The sequence below is a fragment of the Lolium rigidum genome, chromosome 6 (assembly GCF_022539505.1).
Source record: "Lolium rigidum isolate FL_2022 chromosome 6, APGP_CSIRO_Lrig_0.1, whole genome shotgun sequence".
Classification (NCBI taxonomy): Eukaryota; Viridiplantae; Streptophyta; class Magnoliopsida; order Poales; family Poaceae; genus Lolium; species Lolium rigidum.
Window position 1 is genome coordinate 333,248,280 of NC_061513.1, and position 19,138 is coordinate 333,267,417.

The 19,138-nt window shown below is 50.7% G+C and overlaps 1 protein-coding gene across 1 annotated transcript in view; it reads left to right on the forward strand.

The window, feature by feature from the left end:
* The window catches only part of LOC124664825, a 30,289-nt gene extending 21,463 nt beyond the window's left edge, over positions 1-8,826 (forward strand). Inside the window, exon 2 of the mRNA XM_047202258.1 lies at positions 8,019-8,826. Coding sequence (XP_047058214.1) covers positions 8,019-8,695 — 677 coding nt within the window. The 3' untranslated portion in view covers positions 8,696-8,826. The remainder of the gene's footprint in view (positions 1-8,018) is intronic.
* The last annotated feature ends 10,312 nt before the right edge of the window (positions 8,827-19,138 follow it).

Sequence of the window (19,138 nt, forward strand, 5' to 3'; positions counted from 1 at the left end):
TGGAGGCCAGAAGCCAACATATATAGTGAAAAAAATGGCGGGAGGACGGAGGCGGGAAGCCGGTGGAAAGCGCGGGAAGAAAAATGGCGGGAACGCGGTGGCGCCCAAAGCTGTCGATTGGGATAAGGACGTGTGGGTAACCTTTAGTCCCGGCTGGTGGGTAGGACCAAAGATCCTTTTTGTGTCATCTAACAAAGCATCGGTGGGATGGGACGTGTGGGTAACCTTTAGTCCCATTTGATGGGTCTGACCGGGACTAAAGATGTGAGCGGGATAAGAGCGTGGCGCCCAAAACGCTGTCGGTGGGATACGGGCGTGTGGGTAACCTTTAGTCCGGCCGGTGGGTACAACCAGGGACTAAAGATCCTTTTTTGTGTCATCTAACAAAGCTGTCGGTGGGATAAGGGCCGTGTGGGTAACCTTTAGTCCCGGTGGTGGGTACAGCGGGGACTAAAGATGTCTCGGCAGGATAAGGCGCATGGGTGGACGCCATCGCTCAGATAGAGGATAAAGCATGTGGCGCACGACGCTACTGTCGAAGGAACAGGCACAAAGTAGAAGAGGTGCCGTGCCTATAAAAGGAGCATCGATACGCCTTGCCAAGCGGATCAACAAGCCAAGCGAGTTTCATTCCCATGGATGAAGGAAGGGTTAGGAAATCTCCCGTGGCGCGACTTCTCGAAGATGTCGTTGGTGCACACGCCCTACGACATCTTCGGGCTGCTCTCGAATTTTCCGCAGCCCTGCGACTACATCTCATCAGATGTGGGAAAGAGTTGAATCTCCCGTGGCATTCTCGAATCGTTGGTGCACCGCCCTACGGCATCTTGAAGCTGCGCCTTAACCTGAAGCCTGGCGCACATCTCATCTACGGTGTTGGGAAAGGGTTGGAAATCTCACTGCAAGCCCCTAAACGACTACATCTCATCTAACCAGTGTTGGGGAAAGGGTTGGGAAATCTCCCGTGGCGCAGCTTCTCGAAGATGTCGTTGGTGCACACGCCCTACTGGCATCCTTCGGAAAACGCTCCATCGAATTTGTCTCTGCCAAGCCCACGAGCGACTACATCTCATCTAACGAGTGTTGGGGAAGGGTTGGGGAATCTCCCGTGGCGCATCTCCACTTTTTAATATCATACATAGCTGAGTTACATGGTTACACAAAAATAAGTGAAAATTGAATTGCCATGTTGAGATACTCATTTGTGCCATGAACATTCTTCCAATTAACTTGATGATGGAGCATCTTCATCATTTAATTAATCTTCTTGGCCGTAACCATGGAGCATCTTCATCATTTAACTTGATGCTTGGATCAATGTTCACTCTGAAGGAGTGGAATTTCATCAAAGCTGATTATAATCTTCGACGATGTCTGTCTTGTCCTCCACTCCACGATGTTTCTTTTTCGGAGGAAGAACTATGTGGCGCTTTGGCTCATCGTTTGATGTATTTGTTTCCTTATGTTTCCTTTTTCTTGGTTTGGTAGACATATCCTTCACATAGAAAACCTGGGCCACATCCTTGGCTAGGGCAGATGGTTCGTCTCTATACCCAAGATTGTTGAGATCCTTGTTGTCATTCCATACAACTTGTCTACACGAACCCGCCTCTGTTTTGTTGACCCATTTGCACCTAAACAAAGGGACCTTAAAAAGAAGGTCCATAGTCAAGTTCCCATATATCCTCTATGTAACCATAATATGTGTCATTTGGGCCTTCATTCATTATTGCATCAAACCGGACACCACTTTGTTTTGGTTGGTGCTCTTTTATCTTGGGCGATCGTGTAAAATGTATTCCCATTTATCTCGTACCCTTGGAAAGTCACTACGGTCGAAGATGGTGTGCTGGGCCAGCAAGTACAGCTGATCTTCAATATGCTTTGTTATTCCAGGAGATGTTTTTGCAACCAACCGCGAGAGATCGACATGTGTTCACGTCTAATCCAATCGTTCGACTGCCCCGGGTTAGGGAGCGTAGAAAGTTCTTGTGGTCACCGATATACGGAGCCACCAAGGTGGAACTTTGTAGAGCGTATGTAGTAGTGCTTGAGTCAAAGAAATCCCGTCCCTACATATCATTGATTTCCTTCCTAGCGTGCCTTTTCCACTTAGTCTCCCTTCATGCCGCGATTCAGGAACACCAATCGGCTTAAGGTCGGGAATAAAGTCAACACAGAATTCAATGACCTCCTACTGTTCCATAGCCCTTGGAGATGCTTCCTTCGGCCTAGCACGGTTATGAACATATTTCTTCAAGACTCCCATGAACCTCTCGAAGGGAACATATTGTGTAGAAACACGGGACCGAGAATGGAAATCTCATCGACCGGTGAACGAGGAGATGTGTCATAATATTGAAGAAGGATGGTGGGAACACCGGCTCAAAACTAACGAGACATTGGACCACATCATTCCGCAACCTCGGTAGAATTTCTGGGTTTATTACCTTCGAGAAATTGCATTGAGGAATGCACATAGCTTCACAATGGGCGATCGAACATTTTCCGGTAGAAGCCCCCTCAATGCAATCGGAAGCAACTGTGTCATTATCACGTGACGGTCATGAGACTTCGGGTTACTGGAATGTTTTCTTCTCCATATTTATTATTCCCTTTATATTGGAGGAGAAGCTGGACGGGACCTTGATGCTGCTAAGACATTCAAAAAATATTTCCTTCTCTGCTTTTGTAAGAGCGTAGGCTGGATAAATGACGTCCTTTAACTCTCTCATGCAGATTTTTGGGGTCTTTCCAACGTTGCTTGGTCCTCCCATGCTTCGGTGTATCTTTTGTCTTCCCGTACACGCCCGGAAAGCCTAGCGAGGTTCACGCAAAGATTCTTCGTCACGTGCATCACATCGATTGAAGAGCGGACTTCTAAGACTTTCCAATATTCTAGCTCCCAAAAAATAGATTTCTTCTTCCACATGGGCGCGTGTCCGGCAGCGTCATTCGGAACAGACCGTCCGCGAGGACCCTTTCCAAATATTACATCTAGATCCTTGACCATACCAAATATATCAACACCATCACGATGGGAGGCTTCCTCCAGGTGATCGGCCTCACCGTCGTAATGCTTTCCTTTCTTTCTTACGGGATGGGTAATCCTAAGAAATCGACGATGCCCCAGGTACACGACCTTCTTACCTTTTTCCAAATAATCACCTTCGAGCTCATGTAAACAGTGTGTGCATGCATTGTATCCCTTGTTTGTTCGTCGTGAAATGTTACCAAGAGCGAGGCCGGTCATTGATGGTTACGAAAAGCATCGCTCTTAGGTCAAATTCCTCACTGCTTGTGTTCGTCCCACACCGTACACCTGCTAGGGACCACAGCTGTAGAAGTTCTTCGACTAATGGCTTCGGGTACACATCAATGTCGTTCCCGGGTTGCTTCGGGCCTTGTATGAGCACGGCAGCATAATGAACTTCCGCTTCATGCACAACCAAGGAGGAAGGTTATATATACAAAGAGTCACAGGCCGGGTGCTATGGCTGCAGCTCGCTCTCCAAAAGGATTCATGCCATACGTACTTAGACCAAACCTTAAGTTCCTTGCATCCTGTGCAAAGTTTGGGAACTCTCTATCGATTTTTCTCCATTGGGATCCATCGGCGAAGGTGCCTCAACATCACGTCTTTCTTACGGTCTTCTTTGTGCCATCGCAACAACCTAGCGTGCTCTTTATTCCCGAACAAGCGTTTCAGCCGTGGTATTATAGGAGCATACCACATAACCTTGGCGAGGAACCCTCTTCTTGGGGCGCTCGCCCTCAACATCACCAGGGTCATCTCGTCCGATCTTATACCGCAATGCGGTGCACACCGGACATGCATCCAAATTCTCGTACTCACCGCGGTAGAGGATGCGATCATTAATGCATGCATGTATCTTTTGCACATCTAATCCTAGAGGGCAGCCAATCTTCTTCGCTTCGTACGTGCTTGGCGGGCAATTCGTTACCCCTTGGAAGCTTCCTCTTAATTATTGTCGACAACTTTCCAAATCCCGAGTCGGTGACACCGTTCTCTCGCCTTCCATTGCAACAATTCCGAGTGTGCTTGCCTAGCTTTTTATGACCATCTTCGCAAGTTGGGTATAACAATTTGTTGTGATCTTCTATCATCTTGTCGAAGGCCAACCTTTCCTTTTCGGTTTCACATTCTCTCCTTGCATCGGCAATGGCCCGAGCCAAGATCATCATCAGCGAGGCTCATCCGGTGCCTCTTGATCTTCTACTTCATTGTCTTCATTGCCTTCTGCGGTATCATCGTATTCGGGAAATTGGGATAACCGTCATCATCCTCTTCCTCTTCTTCATTGTCTTCCATCATAACCCCTCTTTCTCCGTGCTTGGTCCAACAATAGTAACTGGGCATGAAACCGGATCGCGAGAAGGTGGCTGTGAATGAGACTCGAGTGAGCGTAATTTACGATATTCTTGCAGTCCACACATGGACAATACATGAAGCCACCATGTTTGTTTGCCTCCGCCACGGCCATAAAATTATCCAGGCCCGCGAGTGAACTCGTCAAACCGTCGGTCAATGTACATCCATTGTCGATTCATACGCATGATATAATTAAGCTGATCAAAACCATTACAGAACATCACGATGTATATATACACATGCATTTTATCAATTGCGGATGAAAAGGATAAAGTCGTTAACCTCGATGAAGAAGAAAAAAGCAAGTTAAGTGTGGCTTGATTTGTGTAAACTCAAGTGGCAAATCCTCTTAAGCATTTCATCGAACACCTCTTGTGCATGTGAAGAAGAGAGGAAAGGAATACACCCCTCTTGTGAAGATAGTGAAAAAATGGCTAAGTGTGGCTCACACTTGGGCAGGGGCAAGGTTATATATCCAGAGGGGGGCCTTTGGACCCGGTTTGTCATACAAGCCGGGACTAAAGGGTTCCCCGAGCTGACACGGCCTGCCGCGCCTGCGGGTGGACGCCTTTGGACCCGGTTTGTATGACAAACCGGGTCCAAAGGCCGCTACGAGACGAGCGCCGGCGGGTGGGGTCGTCACGGGCAGAAACGAACCGGGTCCAATGGGGGCATTGGACCCGGTTTGGTTCAGCAGTGGGACATTTGCTTGGGACCAAAGGCCTCTTCTCCACTAGTGTGACCAACGCAGGAATTTTGTAGATTGCCACTAAGCCAGCGCCCCCGTTGATTCGGCTCAATTCCCGTTCTATTCGAGGGACGGAAAAAAAGGAAAGGTGGTGGAGACCACGGGGTGACGCTCTGTGATGGTGCCAATGATACTTGATGGGGAGGTTGAGCCAGTTCGAGAAGGAGAAATTCCATCGGGGAGAACATCGATATTCAACTTGGCCTGTGTTTATACACGGTGTGGATTAGTAGTACAATTTTTGTTAGGGTGAATTCCACTTGTTTTCCCATGTCAACGAGTTTTTGTAACTAGTAAACTCATTTAATTTTTATGCTACATTTTAGGTAGAGCAAGCAATAGGAGGGATGATGGCACGTCCATATCTTCTTGTGTGGACGCAGTGGCAGAGGTTGCTGGGGCAAATGGGCTAGAGAGATGTTTTCGACCATTCTTGGGTGTGTGTGTGGGGTGGGGGGGGGGGGAGGGCAGGATAATGGCGCTAAACATATGATATTTTAAGCAAAATTTGCTAAATATAAAGGAATTCTAGAAAAAAAGTTGTTGAGCTAGGGGGCAGTGCCCCCCTTCTTACGAATTACACATAGCTCTCCCTCTTTGTAGAGACCTCTTATTTTGTACTCTAACCTGGCTACCTACCTCTAAATGACGAGGTGGGTACAAACGTCTTTATCTTAATTTGTCTTGCTTGTTGTGGTGGGCAACAATGCTCATGTTCTTGTAGGCGGTGGTGCGCGTGGGATTGGGTGGCGGGGCTGGAAAACTCTTATTGCCCAGATCTTGAAATGGATGAGTCTGATGCGACAAAAAGCAGAAAAAACAAGAATCCCTATATCTCTAAGGCCGGTTCGAATACTGCATAATTATTATCAATGTTGGGTAAACATCCTTGACCGCCGGCTCTAAACACGTACACACAACCGTAAACAGGTTGTTCTGGTTGCCGAAGAATAGAGGTCATGAATGGAACCTCTATGTACAATTGTAGATAGCCCACAAAACCAATTAATTTTTGCCATCAAACAACATGTTATTTCTAAGTAATCACGTAGACCAAATTAAGGCTACATGATGCAGGTAAAAGTTCGAAGCCACCTTAATGTTCACCATATAGTGCGTATAGACCTACAATGAAAGAAATATGTTTAATTGTTCCTTTTTCAGTTCGAGTTTTTACGAACTCTGCTAGAGATGCTCTGACCCAAATCAACCGAAGCCAATATATTTGGTGTCTGAAGTTGGTCAGAAGAGACCAGAGATATGCTTAATACAAAAGCTAAAAGTACACTTATTATTATTTGAAAAGGGGAAGATTATAGAACTGCTATCCGATAGTTGTCCGGTGCCCAGGTATTGGACGTGTTCTTCTTCCTTTTGCGGGGAAAGTATATTGGACGTATTCGTGGTACATTTTGTTGCAAAACCGGCGGCCTGAGAGCATCTCCAGTCGCGTCCCCCAAACCGTCCCCCAAAGCGATTTGGGGCGCGCCGGACAAAAAAACGTTCTCAGCCGCGCATCCCAAAGACCTTTTTTGTCCGGCGCGGCCCGATACGGTGTCCGGCGCCCCGAGCCCGTCCCCGTCCCACAGGGGACGCACCGGGGACGCCGGACACAACGAAATGAGAGGCGAGGAGGCGCGGGCCCGACCCGTCAGCCGGCTCGGACGCTCAACCGCCACATACGTAGCGACGGTGCAGTTGCCAGGAAGCGGAACCGTCGCATTGGCAACCGCGTCGACGACGCGCCAACCCCGCCGGAATGGAGCGGCGACTCCTCGGAAGAGCAACCGCTGCTCTCTTCGACTTCTGCGCCGCCGTTCATCCACGTTCAATAAGACCCGTACGTACGCCGTATGTACGCCACCATTCATCCAAGCCTCCATCCGACACCTCCAGCGACGATGAGCTACATCTCCCAGCTCCCGTCCGACACCTCCAGCGAGGAAAAGCCCCGTCGGGCTGGCGCCATTGGTGGGAGAGAGCCAGGACGCCGAGCAGCGGCGACGATTCCCCGCCGCCAGTTGACAGCGAGGAGGAATGGCTGGGCTGGGAGGAGGACGCGGAGGAAGAAGAGAGCGAGGACGCGGCGGTGGCCCGTGCGAAGGCGAAGGCGGCCAAGACCAAGGCGGCCAAGGCAAAGGCAAAGGCGCAGCCGACGAGCACCGACGACGACGAGGAGGACTCCGACGCGTCGGGCGCCGACACCGCCTCTTCGGAAGAGGTGACGAGCAGGAAGCGCCACCGCGATGACGACAACGAGACGGGGCCATCAGCGAAGAAGAAGTAGATAGTTTATATGTATTTAATTATATTTTTCCGAAGTTTTATATATAATTTGTTTATGTTCAACCGATTTGAATATTAGTAAATAGTTTTTTTCTAGCCAAAAAAAGTACTTTTAATGTTTGGGGGCGGCGTTTGGGCGACGCGGCTGGGGAGCGACGTCCCCCAAACGCGGCACGAACAAAACACGTCCCCAAACGCTCGATCCGGCGCGCTTTGGGGACGGTTTGGTGGACGCGGCTGGAGATGCTCTGAACTTCGAGTAGCTCCGTCGCTGCGTGTGCCTGTCTGTCTATATGCGGTTTGCTTGCACTTCATCACCATACAATAGTTTACTACTGTATTTTGCCTAAGCTGACCCTTGAAATCAGTGAGGCGAGACACGTTAACAGTACATCAGGGGGTACAAATCTGTAGTTATTATTGAAATCTTCTTCATACCAAGCTGAGTTTGTTGCGAATCTGTCACAGTTCACCAGTTTATTAAGTCCAGCGGTTGACCGTACCTGAGGACGCGCTAAAAGTCAGACGCGCTTGCCCATTCGTCTCCATCTGCCCCGCTTCTTCTTCCCTGCTCTTTCCTCGCATCTGCAGCCACTGTGTCCTATACAATCCAGCCGCTGCCAGCTCCCGTCGTGCTCACCGCAACGCGCCGGCACGTGCAGAGCTCCCTCCACGCTCTCCTCCGGCACCTCCAGCCCTCCCCCTCAACCACCTCGCCCAGCACCGGCGCGCGCGCGCGCATGGAGACCGCCGCCGCGGCGACATCCTACCCGGTGGCGCGGGACGCGCCGCCGCGGCCGGCGCCGCAGACGGCGCAGCTGGGCCAGGGCCCGGCGCGGCCGGGGTGGGGGAGCTGGGCGATCCTGGCGCTCGCGTTCCTCCTCCTCTCCGGCAGCTTCGCGTGGGGCGTCTACCAGTCGCGCCACCGGCCGCGCAACCTCGCCTTCGTCGTCGTCACCTACTACCTCATCGCGCTGCTCTACTGCTGCCTCGCCAAGCTCGACCTCCTCCGCCGCGACGACCCGGCGGCCGCGGCGGAGCGGTGGCGGGTCAGGATGGCCGTGTGGTGCGTCTCCGTCGCGCTCGCCAACACCGTCGCCGCCCGCGTCGCCGACGCCATGCCCAGCGCCGGATTCAAGATCGCCGTCTGGGTCTTCACCACCGTCTGCATAGCCGTCGGGTTCTACTTCTTCTTCGTCCGTGCGGGCGCCGGCCGCCGGACGGACGGCAGGGATCTCCGTGACGTGTCCCCGGAGCAGAGGGTCTGAACTCGTATATGTGGAACTGCCTATTGTTTCATTTTTTTAATTTTGTATAAATTTATTACAGTATTTTTGTGGTAAACTGTTATGTCATTGTCGTTTTTTTGCGGGGAATTGTCTGTTAACACCACGAACAACGACAAATTGTGTTGTACTTAGGGCATCTCCGGCGACGCATTTCAGGTCCGAAAATGTCGGCACACGTTCGTTTCCGTCGGTCGACGGGGTGGCTCCAGCAGCATGACGCATTTTTTGCGATAATCATTTTTTATGACATGAAAACATAATTTACATAGTTTAACACATGAAAATAAACCCTAAACACCTGCGCCTACTGCTTCTCCTCGTCGCTGTCGAGCACGATGAGCTTCGGTACCGGCCACGGCCAGTTGGAAACCGGCAAAACGTACGCCGGGCGCGCCGGCGGTGCTGGAGGTGGAGCCGCCCAGGGCTGTGGTGGAGGCGGCCAGTGTTGTGGATGTGGCGGAGGTGGAGGCGGCCAGTGCTGTGGCTGTGGCGGGGGTGGAGGCACCCAGGGATGTGGCGGCGGAGGAGGAGCCCAGGGGTTGTACGGCGGCGGTTGTGGCGCGGCCGAGTCCTGTAGCGCCAGTCGTAGGGCTTCATCCTCCGACAGGCCCGGCGGCATGAAGCCGGTGGCGTACCGGGGCAGCGGCGGCTGCACAGGTCGGTCATTCTCGGAGACGAGGGGGCCGAGCTTCGCCATCTCGTCGTCCGTCATGTTGTCCGGGAACTCGAACTCGCGGACCTCCGCCATGGCCAGCTGCCATTCCTGGAAGACGACCGCGACGTAGTCGTCGCTGTCGTCCTTGACCTCCTCGTTGTGGTACGCCAGCGCCTCGATATAGTCGTCATCGTCGTCGTATTCATCGTACTGTGCACGCGTCGGTGCCTGGTGCGCACGCGTCGGCGCATGCTGTCTTCGAGGACGAGGCGGTGGTGGACGGTCGAAGGGAAAGTCCTTGTTGTCCATGAAGCCCGCCCTCCTCCTCCTATCCCTCTCGGACACGAGATACGTGCGCCAACTGTCGGAGTCGATGGCGAACACCGGATCGGCGCGGAGGTCCGGCGGCAGGTACCGCCTCCTTCGCCGGATCTCGGCGCTCCTATCTGGCTCGCCTGCATGCACGGGAGGGACGGGCACCCGGCGGTAGCTGAGCCGCCAGCCGCCAGGCAATTGCACGCCCGGCGTCGCACGGCGTCCAATTCCCGTGCATCATCCTCCCCACCGTGACGGGCAGCGGCACCCTCTGCGTCCGCTCCCCCTTCTTGGTGCCGCTGCCGGACGCCTCGAAGTCGTTCTTCTTCTTTCCCATGGTGCTGCGGCGGCGCGCGGCGGTGGAGGTGGGAGTGGAGGTGTAGGCGACGACAAGAACTGTGCCGATCGACTTTTAAGGACGGCCGCGCGCGGGATACGATGCCATTGAAGGCGGCGCAGAAGCGAAGTAGCCGCCCGCCAGTGCGCACGCAGAACTGGCAGCCGCGACATTGAAGGCGAAGGCTGCGGCGCAGACGCGGAAGCGCTGACTGCGGAAGTACTGGCCACGGAAGCGATGCCCTTGATACGGGGTCGCTGCCAGGCGGGCCCGTGGGGGTAGCGAGCAGACGCTCGGTGCGACCACGCAGCATCTGCGGAGACGCAAACGTGCTGCATATTTGCGCCACGTTTGCGTCGCAGCGGACGCCTCGGACACGATGCGTCACCCCGCTGGAGCTGGGTGCAGACGCATTTCCGGTCCGCACGGACGCAAACGGTCGTACATCGTCCGTTTGCGTCGCCCAAGAGATGCTCTTATTTTCTGTAAGCTTGACTAGTGATATCTATAGGATATATTGACGATTTTGACCCTGTTATTTTTGGTGCCACCGGCCGCGGAACCTCGCCTTCGTCGTCGTCACCTACTACCTCATCGCGCTGCTCAACTGCTGCCTCGCCAAGCTCGACCTCCTGCGCCGCGACGACCCGGTGGTCGCGGCAGAGCGGTGGCGGGTCAGGATGGCCGTCTGGTGCGTCTCCGTCACGCTCGCCAACACCGTCGCCGACGCCATGCGCAGCGCGGGATTCAAGATCGCCGTCTGGGTCTTCACCACCGTCTGCATAGCCGTCGGGTTCTACTTCTTCTTCGTCCGTGCGGGCGCCGGGCGACGGACGGACGGCAGGGATCTCCGTGACGTGTCACCGGAGCAGAGGGTCTGAACTCTATGTTATTGTTTTTTTTCTGATTTTGTATAAAATTGGTTTTTAGTAATAATAAATTTATTATTTTTAGTGGTCTGTCATTGTCGGCGTGACTTTGACTCATGATAATATCTATAGGATATTGAGGAATTTGACCCCATCATTTTGGCGTCGTTCTTTTCTTCATGTTTCCACAACCCGCGATATGGTGACACAACAACAGTGGCAAAGGCGTACACACAAATATAGAGTCTCATAAATCGCGGACGAATTCGTTTTGTAACGGTTTGATGACAGTCATGTACTCATGTGAGACTAGAAATTTTCTGATCCTTGAATAGAATCATATGAGCATGACAGTCATGTGAGACTAGAAATTTTCTGATCCTTGACTAGAATCATATGAGCATCACAGTCATGTGAGACTAACTCTGCGAAAAATCTTATCTATAAGTTTCAAAATAATTTAATTTTTTTATAAGTTTTAGAATAAATTTAAGGTTGTGCTAATTCTCAGTTGACTTTTACAACATTAACTTGCGCTGTCGTGAATCATGTTAACCATAGGCTGTACTGTAGTAATTATCACTTGACTCCAGTAGCGGAGCTTCATTGAAGCAAACCCGTGCCATGGCCTGCCCTGCCTAAAAATATTTTCCCTTCTACCAATGATTGTTCAGTAGGAAAACAAAATTAGTTCTGTCTAATCTTACTGTCATGTACTGTTTTCTCCTCATATTATTTCTTGGCCCGCCCTACGTTTTCTGCCAACCTCTGCTGCTGCTTGACTCCTATAACATTACCTTGTGTCGTGATTCGTGCAAACCTTAAGTTGCAATATAGTTGTAAGTGATATTTTCCTAGTGACACGTGCGATTGCAACTAAGAAAATGCCCTTAGCCATTGGAATCGTGATGTTGCAACAAAGAAAAATGCCCTTAGCCATTGGAATTGCTTCATGATTAGGGTTACAACCTCACATAGGTTGTATCTGGGAAACATATTTGATTAGTTCTCATCATGAGTTGTAACATGATTACAACTGAGATCTAATGATATTACCTTAGCAATAATTAAGATGTTTTTTAGTCGTATGGGAATTAGTAGCTAAAAAAAAAATCTAAGGAGTTGGGGTGAAGCGAGAACCAACCTGTGGTTGGATGGTTAGGAGGGCAGTGGCACCCCAGCACCAGAGTTTAAATCATACGTTTGGCATTTTAGTGTCTCGTTAAAAGTGAAATATTTTTCAGTGGGAGGCAACGTTTCCGTCGACAACGAGGCGCTTGTAGTGATTTCGTTAATCTCAAGACCCTTCAGATGAATTTTTTTGGAAGCAATCTCTCAGAAATGCTCATAGAGCTAGAGTGTGTGCTTTTAGGGGTACCTGTAGTGCGGATATGTAAGTGTCTACTTGGGGGCCCAACTGTGGAGAGTCATCTCAAAAAAGAAAGAAAAGGAAACCGTGGACAGAGTCACTGCCAGCCTTTTCTCTAAAGACCAGCCATAAAGAGCAGCCGCTGCTCGCAAGTCGCAACCAGCAGGCACACCATTTATACGCCGGAAAGCAGCAGGTGAGCTACACCGTAAGCTCACGGCGATCTTGCCCGGCGCATGGAGCACGCCGTAACCCCCTTCCTCGAACCGCGAGAACCGGCACCGCCGAAGACGGTGCAGCTGGGCCAGCCCGGATGGGCGGTCTGGGCGATCCTCTCGCTCGTCACCGGCGGTTTCGCGTGGGGACTGTACCGCGCGCGCCATGACGCACACGGCCTCGTGTACGTGGTCGGCGACTACTGCATCACCTACTACGGCCTCTGGCTGCTCTACGTCTGCCTGAGGAAGCACCAGCTCCTGCGGGGCGACGACGACGACCCGGCGGCCGCGACCGAGCTGCGACGGGTCAGACTCTTCCCGTGGGCGACCTCGCTGTTCCTGGGCTGCTCGATGGCGTTCCGCGTCCCCAGCGCGGTGCCGAGCCTCCAGCCGAAGTTCGGCATGTGGGTGCTCGCCGTCCTCGCCATAGGCCTCGGGCTCTACTTTGCGGTTGCCGCCCGCCGCGGCGATGATGCCCGTGTGGCCGTGTGGGCGACGCGACCGAGCTGCGACGGGCCAGGCTTCTCCCGTCGGCGATCTCGCTGTATCGGAACTTTCTCTATTATTATGGACGAGTCGAAGATTCGGTTATGTGAGGGTAAATGACTAAACACGAACATCGTTCTTCCATTAATGCGTTGAAAGAAACGCTTCGTGTCTCGCATCGCCCCTCGCGTGGTCGATCGAGATGCACCTAATCCTAGCGCAGCCCCGTCCTCCTCTCCCCTCCCCTCCTCCTTCGTCGCCGAGCAAAACCCGCATGGAGCCGGTGGTGGCGGAACCTCCCCTACCCGCGTGCTAACAATTAAACATCTTTCTTCCATTGTAGGTCTATGCGCACTATATGGTGAACATTAAGATGGCTTCGAACTTTTACCTGCATCATGTAGCCTTAATTTGGTCTATGTGATTACTTAGAAATAACATGTTGTTTGATGGCAAAAATTAATTGGTTTTGTGGGCTATCTACAATTGTACATAGAGGTTCCATCCATGTCCTCTATTCTTCGGCAACCAGAACAACCTGTTTATGGTTGTGTGTACGTGTTTAGAGCCCGTAAAAATAGGGTTTATGAAAAAAAATTAGCATATGATCGAAGAAACGTCACAATAAAATGCAAACAATTCATGCATAGTTCATAGTGCAGACATCAAATGGCAGAATCAAATGACACAGTTCATAGTTCCCCCTCTCCTCTCACCGCCGGCATCAAACCGAGGTTGGCCCGCCGTCAGCACCATCGCCACCACCTCCTGGAGTCACATCGGTTGCACCAGTTGCCTCTTGACGAGCTGCTCTTCGTCTTGTCGTGATCTCCGCCGAGGCCTCCTTCCACCACTCCAGCTGAATCTCAATCATGTCCTTAGTGTTCATCATCATGATCTCCCTCTCTTCGGCCAAAAGTTGCTTCGTTGCTTTGGCCTTCTTGACATTGATCCTCATCTCCTCCAACTTGGCTTTGCTCCTTGCTTCCTCTCGGCTGGCTTCAAGCTTTGCAAGGCTCACCTCCTTCTTCCTCTCGATGATGACACGCTTGGTCTCCAAAGTCTTGGACGCTATCACCTCCTTCGACTTCATCATTTGATCAAACTTGTCCCTCAACAATGCAGCCTCCCCCTCGAGCCTGAGCCTTTCCTTCGCCTTCTTATTCCCCTCCGGCTTGTCGGCGTTCCGGCCCTCCTTCTCGTCCTCGGTGTCGTCAAGCTCAACCATTGCAGCCTTCTTCGGTGATACTTCTCCATCCCTCCATTTCCACTTGGGGAGGTGTTGAAGCACATCAAAGCAATGACGCATGGTGAAGCTCTTGCCCTTGCTGCCGGCCATGTCTTTGTACCTCGCATCGGCAATGCGATCCTACATTTGCAAAACGAACCGACAAATCGTCAATATGTCACGAGAGTTAAACTACAATTAGCTAGCAGATGTTGGAATTAAAAACATGCACTCACATATTCATCGACTGTGGCGCCGCTAGGAGGATTGGACACCACTTGATCCATTGCTGCTGCCCACCGGCTGCAAGCCGGTTTGACCGCGTCCCAACGACCTTGGAGGGATCGGTACGTGCGATCGACCGGATGGCGAACGCGTGGCATCAGCTTGTGGAACTTGTCCTCGATGCGTTGCTAGTACCGCTTCCCTGTTTGATCGGTGCCGGAGATGGCATCCATCCCCACGGAGGCCCAAGCTCGGCACAAGGTAGCGTCTTCAATCTCCGTGTAGTTGTTGGCCCGCCTCTTCTTCCTATTTCCATCGGCCGTGACCTCCACCACACCCTCGTCCCCTTCTTCGTCCACTTCGTCCCCTTCTTCCCCTTCTTCCACCTCAGCCCCGCAGTCGTTCTCATGTCCGAACGGTGGGAGTTCGGTAGTGTTCAACTCCTCCAACATCTCCATGTAGGAGGCGTTCTCGTTCCTAATCGGACGAAGTTTCAGTATCTACTCGTCAAAAAAAGGAGGAAGAGTTCATGTATACCTTGTTGATCGCTCGTCGAGCATGTCTTGGGCGATGTTGGCGGTTGCTTCCGATGGCGGCGGCGTTGCCGTTGCTGTTGACGTGGAGGGGTCCGAACGCGGGGCGCCACGATTCGTCGCCGCCTTCACTTCGTCCTTTTCGGACCCGTGCTCTTCGGTCTCGCACGGGGTGCCTTCGGCTTCGTTGCCACCGCCGAGACATCACCGGTGGACGCGGCGGCACCGGATTGCGGGACCACATGAGTTCCCGCGCGCCGCCGCTTCACCCCGCTCGTCGTCCCGACCGTCCTTGCTTCCTCCGCGGGGGTCGCCGGGGTGGTGGGTGGAACGGCGGCGGGAGAGGGTGGCGGCGCTTGCGAGGTAGCAACGGAAGCCGACGGGGTCGATTCGAGACTCATCGGGGAGAAATCGGAGGGTGGCGGCGCAGAGGAAAGTGAGGGCGCACAGATCGGCGGCGGCGGCGGTTGGGGGGTGTTGATAGTTCTCTCGCGCACAAACTAGGGATTGTGTTCGGGCTGCGTTCAGTTCGCTCCGTCGACCCCTACAAATACAAGCCGACGGAGCGAACTGAACGCAGCCCGTATTTTTTTTTTCAGTTTTCGCTCGTTTACGGTCACTGATCGGCGCCCTTTTTCGGCCGAACCCGTAAACTGGCAGTTATTTTTCGGTTTTGTGCCTTTTACGGGCTCTGCTAGAGATGCTCTTAGGTTGTGGACACAAAATCGGATGTCCAGCCACACATACCCGCTTGGATTATGGTTGCCCACCGGTCCGACGCATTTTGTACGTTTGTTTGTGTGATATGATTTTCCTCTCAATTTTTCCAAAATATATGAGGGAAAGAGGCAATAGAAACGGAACATGTATAGAAAAATGCTACTTTAGAACATTACATAGCTGCACAAATAGTGCAGAATCCAGATGCAAAAGGACACAAGTTTCAATGTAAAATAGGCAAAGTACGGTAGATACGTGTGATCACATAACGCGTTGGTGAGGATGATGGCTCGCTTGTTCTCGAACCAAACCCTTTGGTCTGGCTCCAGGAGGCTCAAGTTGGTGGGCATGATCCGGCTCTCCTTCACGAGCTACTCGGCCTCGACCACAATCATTTGGATATAGCTTGTTTGAAGAGGTCGATGAAGGTGGCACATGTGGCCTCTTTTCTCGGCGTCACTTCTCGTCCCTCTTGACAATGGCCTCCTTCTTCTCGGCCCTCATCGCCTTCAAGGTCTCACTCAACGCAAGTATCGAAGCATCGCACTAGAGATCGGCCCTTGAAGTACTCCAAAAGTATGGGGAACCTACACATTTGCAAACCGTTGGATGTGCTAAAATTCACAAGCATGATCATAGACGGAAGGGACATGGCAGTGACCTTACCACATCACCAAAGCTGAGAGGTCACTCAAACCCCGTGATCGATCGCCACACACAACTTGTTGGTTTCTTGTTGGATGTAGCCCATCTTTTTTGGATTGATAGTTGATGCAATCACTATGAATTCGTAAAAGGGCATGTCGTCGGCGCTCATTAAATTCTTGGGTTACCTTTCTCCAATACGAATTCACTTTTTTGCTAGGAACGGCAAAAAGGATCTGTGATAACTGCAACCCAAGATTTGCAAAAGCATTGGTCCTCTTTGCCAGTGTAGTGGCTCACCTTCTTCCTTGGATCACCGGTGTTGGCGCACCGCCCAGGCCCTAGCCATCGGCATCACCGTCGTTGTCGCCCTCGGCATCAACATCCATGATGGTGTCTTGGACCATTGGTTGCCCATATTGGTCGAACAAAGGCTTTCACGCCGATGCCGTACCCTTGAGTGATTCCCTCTGTCCCAATGCCATCATCCGGGATGAATCCGCCACCATTGATCATGGCATGCATGTAGGTGACGTCGTCATCGGCATAATATTCATGCCGATCATTGGACCTCATAGGACGGTTGGCAAAAGGTAATGGACGAGCAAGCATATGGGCTGAGGACATGCCTCATTGTCCTACGTAGGGTCAGGCATTCCGTCGAACAATTTGTGGGGCACGGGCATATTCTCAGGAAGGATCGCCCGTGTATTATTTGCAAGCGCCAGTCCCGAGTCACCACCCATAGGCATGCGGTTGAGGTCAAGGCCATGTGCCGCAAGGCCGCCCTGGTAGAACAGGACCTACGGCAACGATGATCTAAACCCACCGAGAAGGGAAGCCGGCACCTGGGCGTGATGGAGTATGCACATCGATCTCGCCCTTCGTGATGTACCTGATGCCATTCCCTTGATCATATCAAAGAATGCATATCCCTTCCTTGTTAAGCAAGTTATATATGCTCTAAAGTTTGGCGTTTAAGATTCATATTTCCTAATGTTTAGTATAGCTTCTATTCTTTTATAAAAGGGAGGGGTAACCCATTGAGATTAATTAGCTAAATAAACAGAAGCACCAGTTCTTGTAAGCCGGGGAGTGTGTCACCCTAGAAGAGTAGGATAGAAAAAAAGATAAATTCTTACAAAACATCTACCTTGCTGATTATTAGGTGAGATTGAACCAGAGGTAACCTGCTGAACATGGTTTCATTGATGAAAGAATTCTGGCGAGATAAATGACATAAATCTGCAGTATCAGATGTAGAGTTGTCCTGTAATATTTGATTTACTCCAATGAACTTTCCAAAGGGGAGAAACATGTATTACAGGCTTTCGTTCATGCTTATATGATATAAAATGCTAATATATGGTGATACATACAGATAGAAACTAAGACAAAGAGCTCCACGGATCTCGTCAATAGCAGATAAAAAAATTACTAAAGAGAAATCTTTAACTGACATGGAACAATTCCTGCTGCACCTTCAGTAACGCCGATACCACCAGGTTTGGCTCCGCGCACCCCTGCCCAGCATCCTCCCCGCTGATTTCCACCACATGTCTACTTCCCTTCGCCAATGCCATAAACATAACCTAGTATGACCGCCCAATGCAGGAAAACCTGCAATATGACAATTATTCAGGGTCTGAAAACACAGTGTGCTAAAATAGTCAGCAAGTAAATAACAGATAAGATTTAGTTAATGGTTGTCACATGCATCCTCCTAACTGTCCAGCTATAAGTAGAATTTCCTCACGGAGGAAAAATTGAAATTAATGTTAGATGCAATTTGCAAAGAAGGCATCGTAAGACAAATAAATATGAATAAGTATTCTTGTAGACTTACATGGATAGATTTCAAGGCAACCCTGCAACCGTGAAATTGTAACTCAGATATAATGGTATTGGTACGTGTGAGAGCACTCCGACAACAATGAAAATCAGCAGTAGATTAACGAACGCCCGCTTCATGCAAGGGCTGCCCCGAGGTCGCTAGCGGGGAGCCGCGAGATGGCCTCTAGGTAGCAGCGTTGGATGAGTGTCAGCAACGCTAGCCTCATGGTGCTCATATCCTCATGTGCCCAGGCCTCGTCATGCTCCTCCTCTAACATCTCCTAAGCGCCCATCACATTCCAAACTCAACATAAGGAGCGTTAAAACTATGGTGCTAGATAAGGAAGCAAACAAAGAGTATTAATCGCATGATCACCATAGTTAAGGGATTTCCACGTTCAAGGAATCCCCACAATCAATAGTCCGTAATAGATGGAAAGCATATAACCACAAATCACCATAATCATTAGTACATGGAAAGAAATCACGACGGTCCATAATACTTCCATAATTGTTCGTTGGTTACCATATAATAATTTGACGCGTCCAAGGACAGCAGGTGATTGGCTGCTACTCCTAATGTTGGGTGTTTTAAAACTGATCAAAGGCTGGGATCTTCCGAATGTTTGATGTCAAAGTGAGACACCATCCCCAACTCCAATATAATGGTAAACTAGTTGAATGCTCGTGCGTTGCTACGGGCTTCCTAGTATTTTTTTTAATGCATATTCAACCATAATACAGAAGAAAATTGACAAATATGGAAATAGATCGACAAGTAATATTTCAAAAATTAAAATAATTAAACTCGTCTTTGCTTAAATACAAAATAAATAAATAAAAATCATAATTCGATATGATATGTAGAAAACAACAAGAAACAATTGTCTCTTATTGACTAATATTCTACTTAGCTTGTGTCTTGGAGACTATTATTGCGATGTACAATATTGTGTGACGTTGTAAGCCCTTTTTTTTTTGCGAAACAC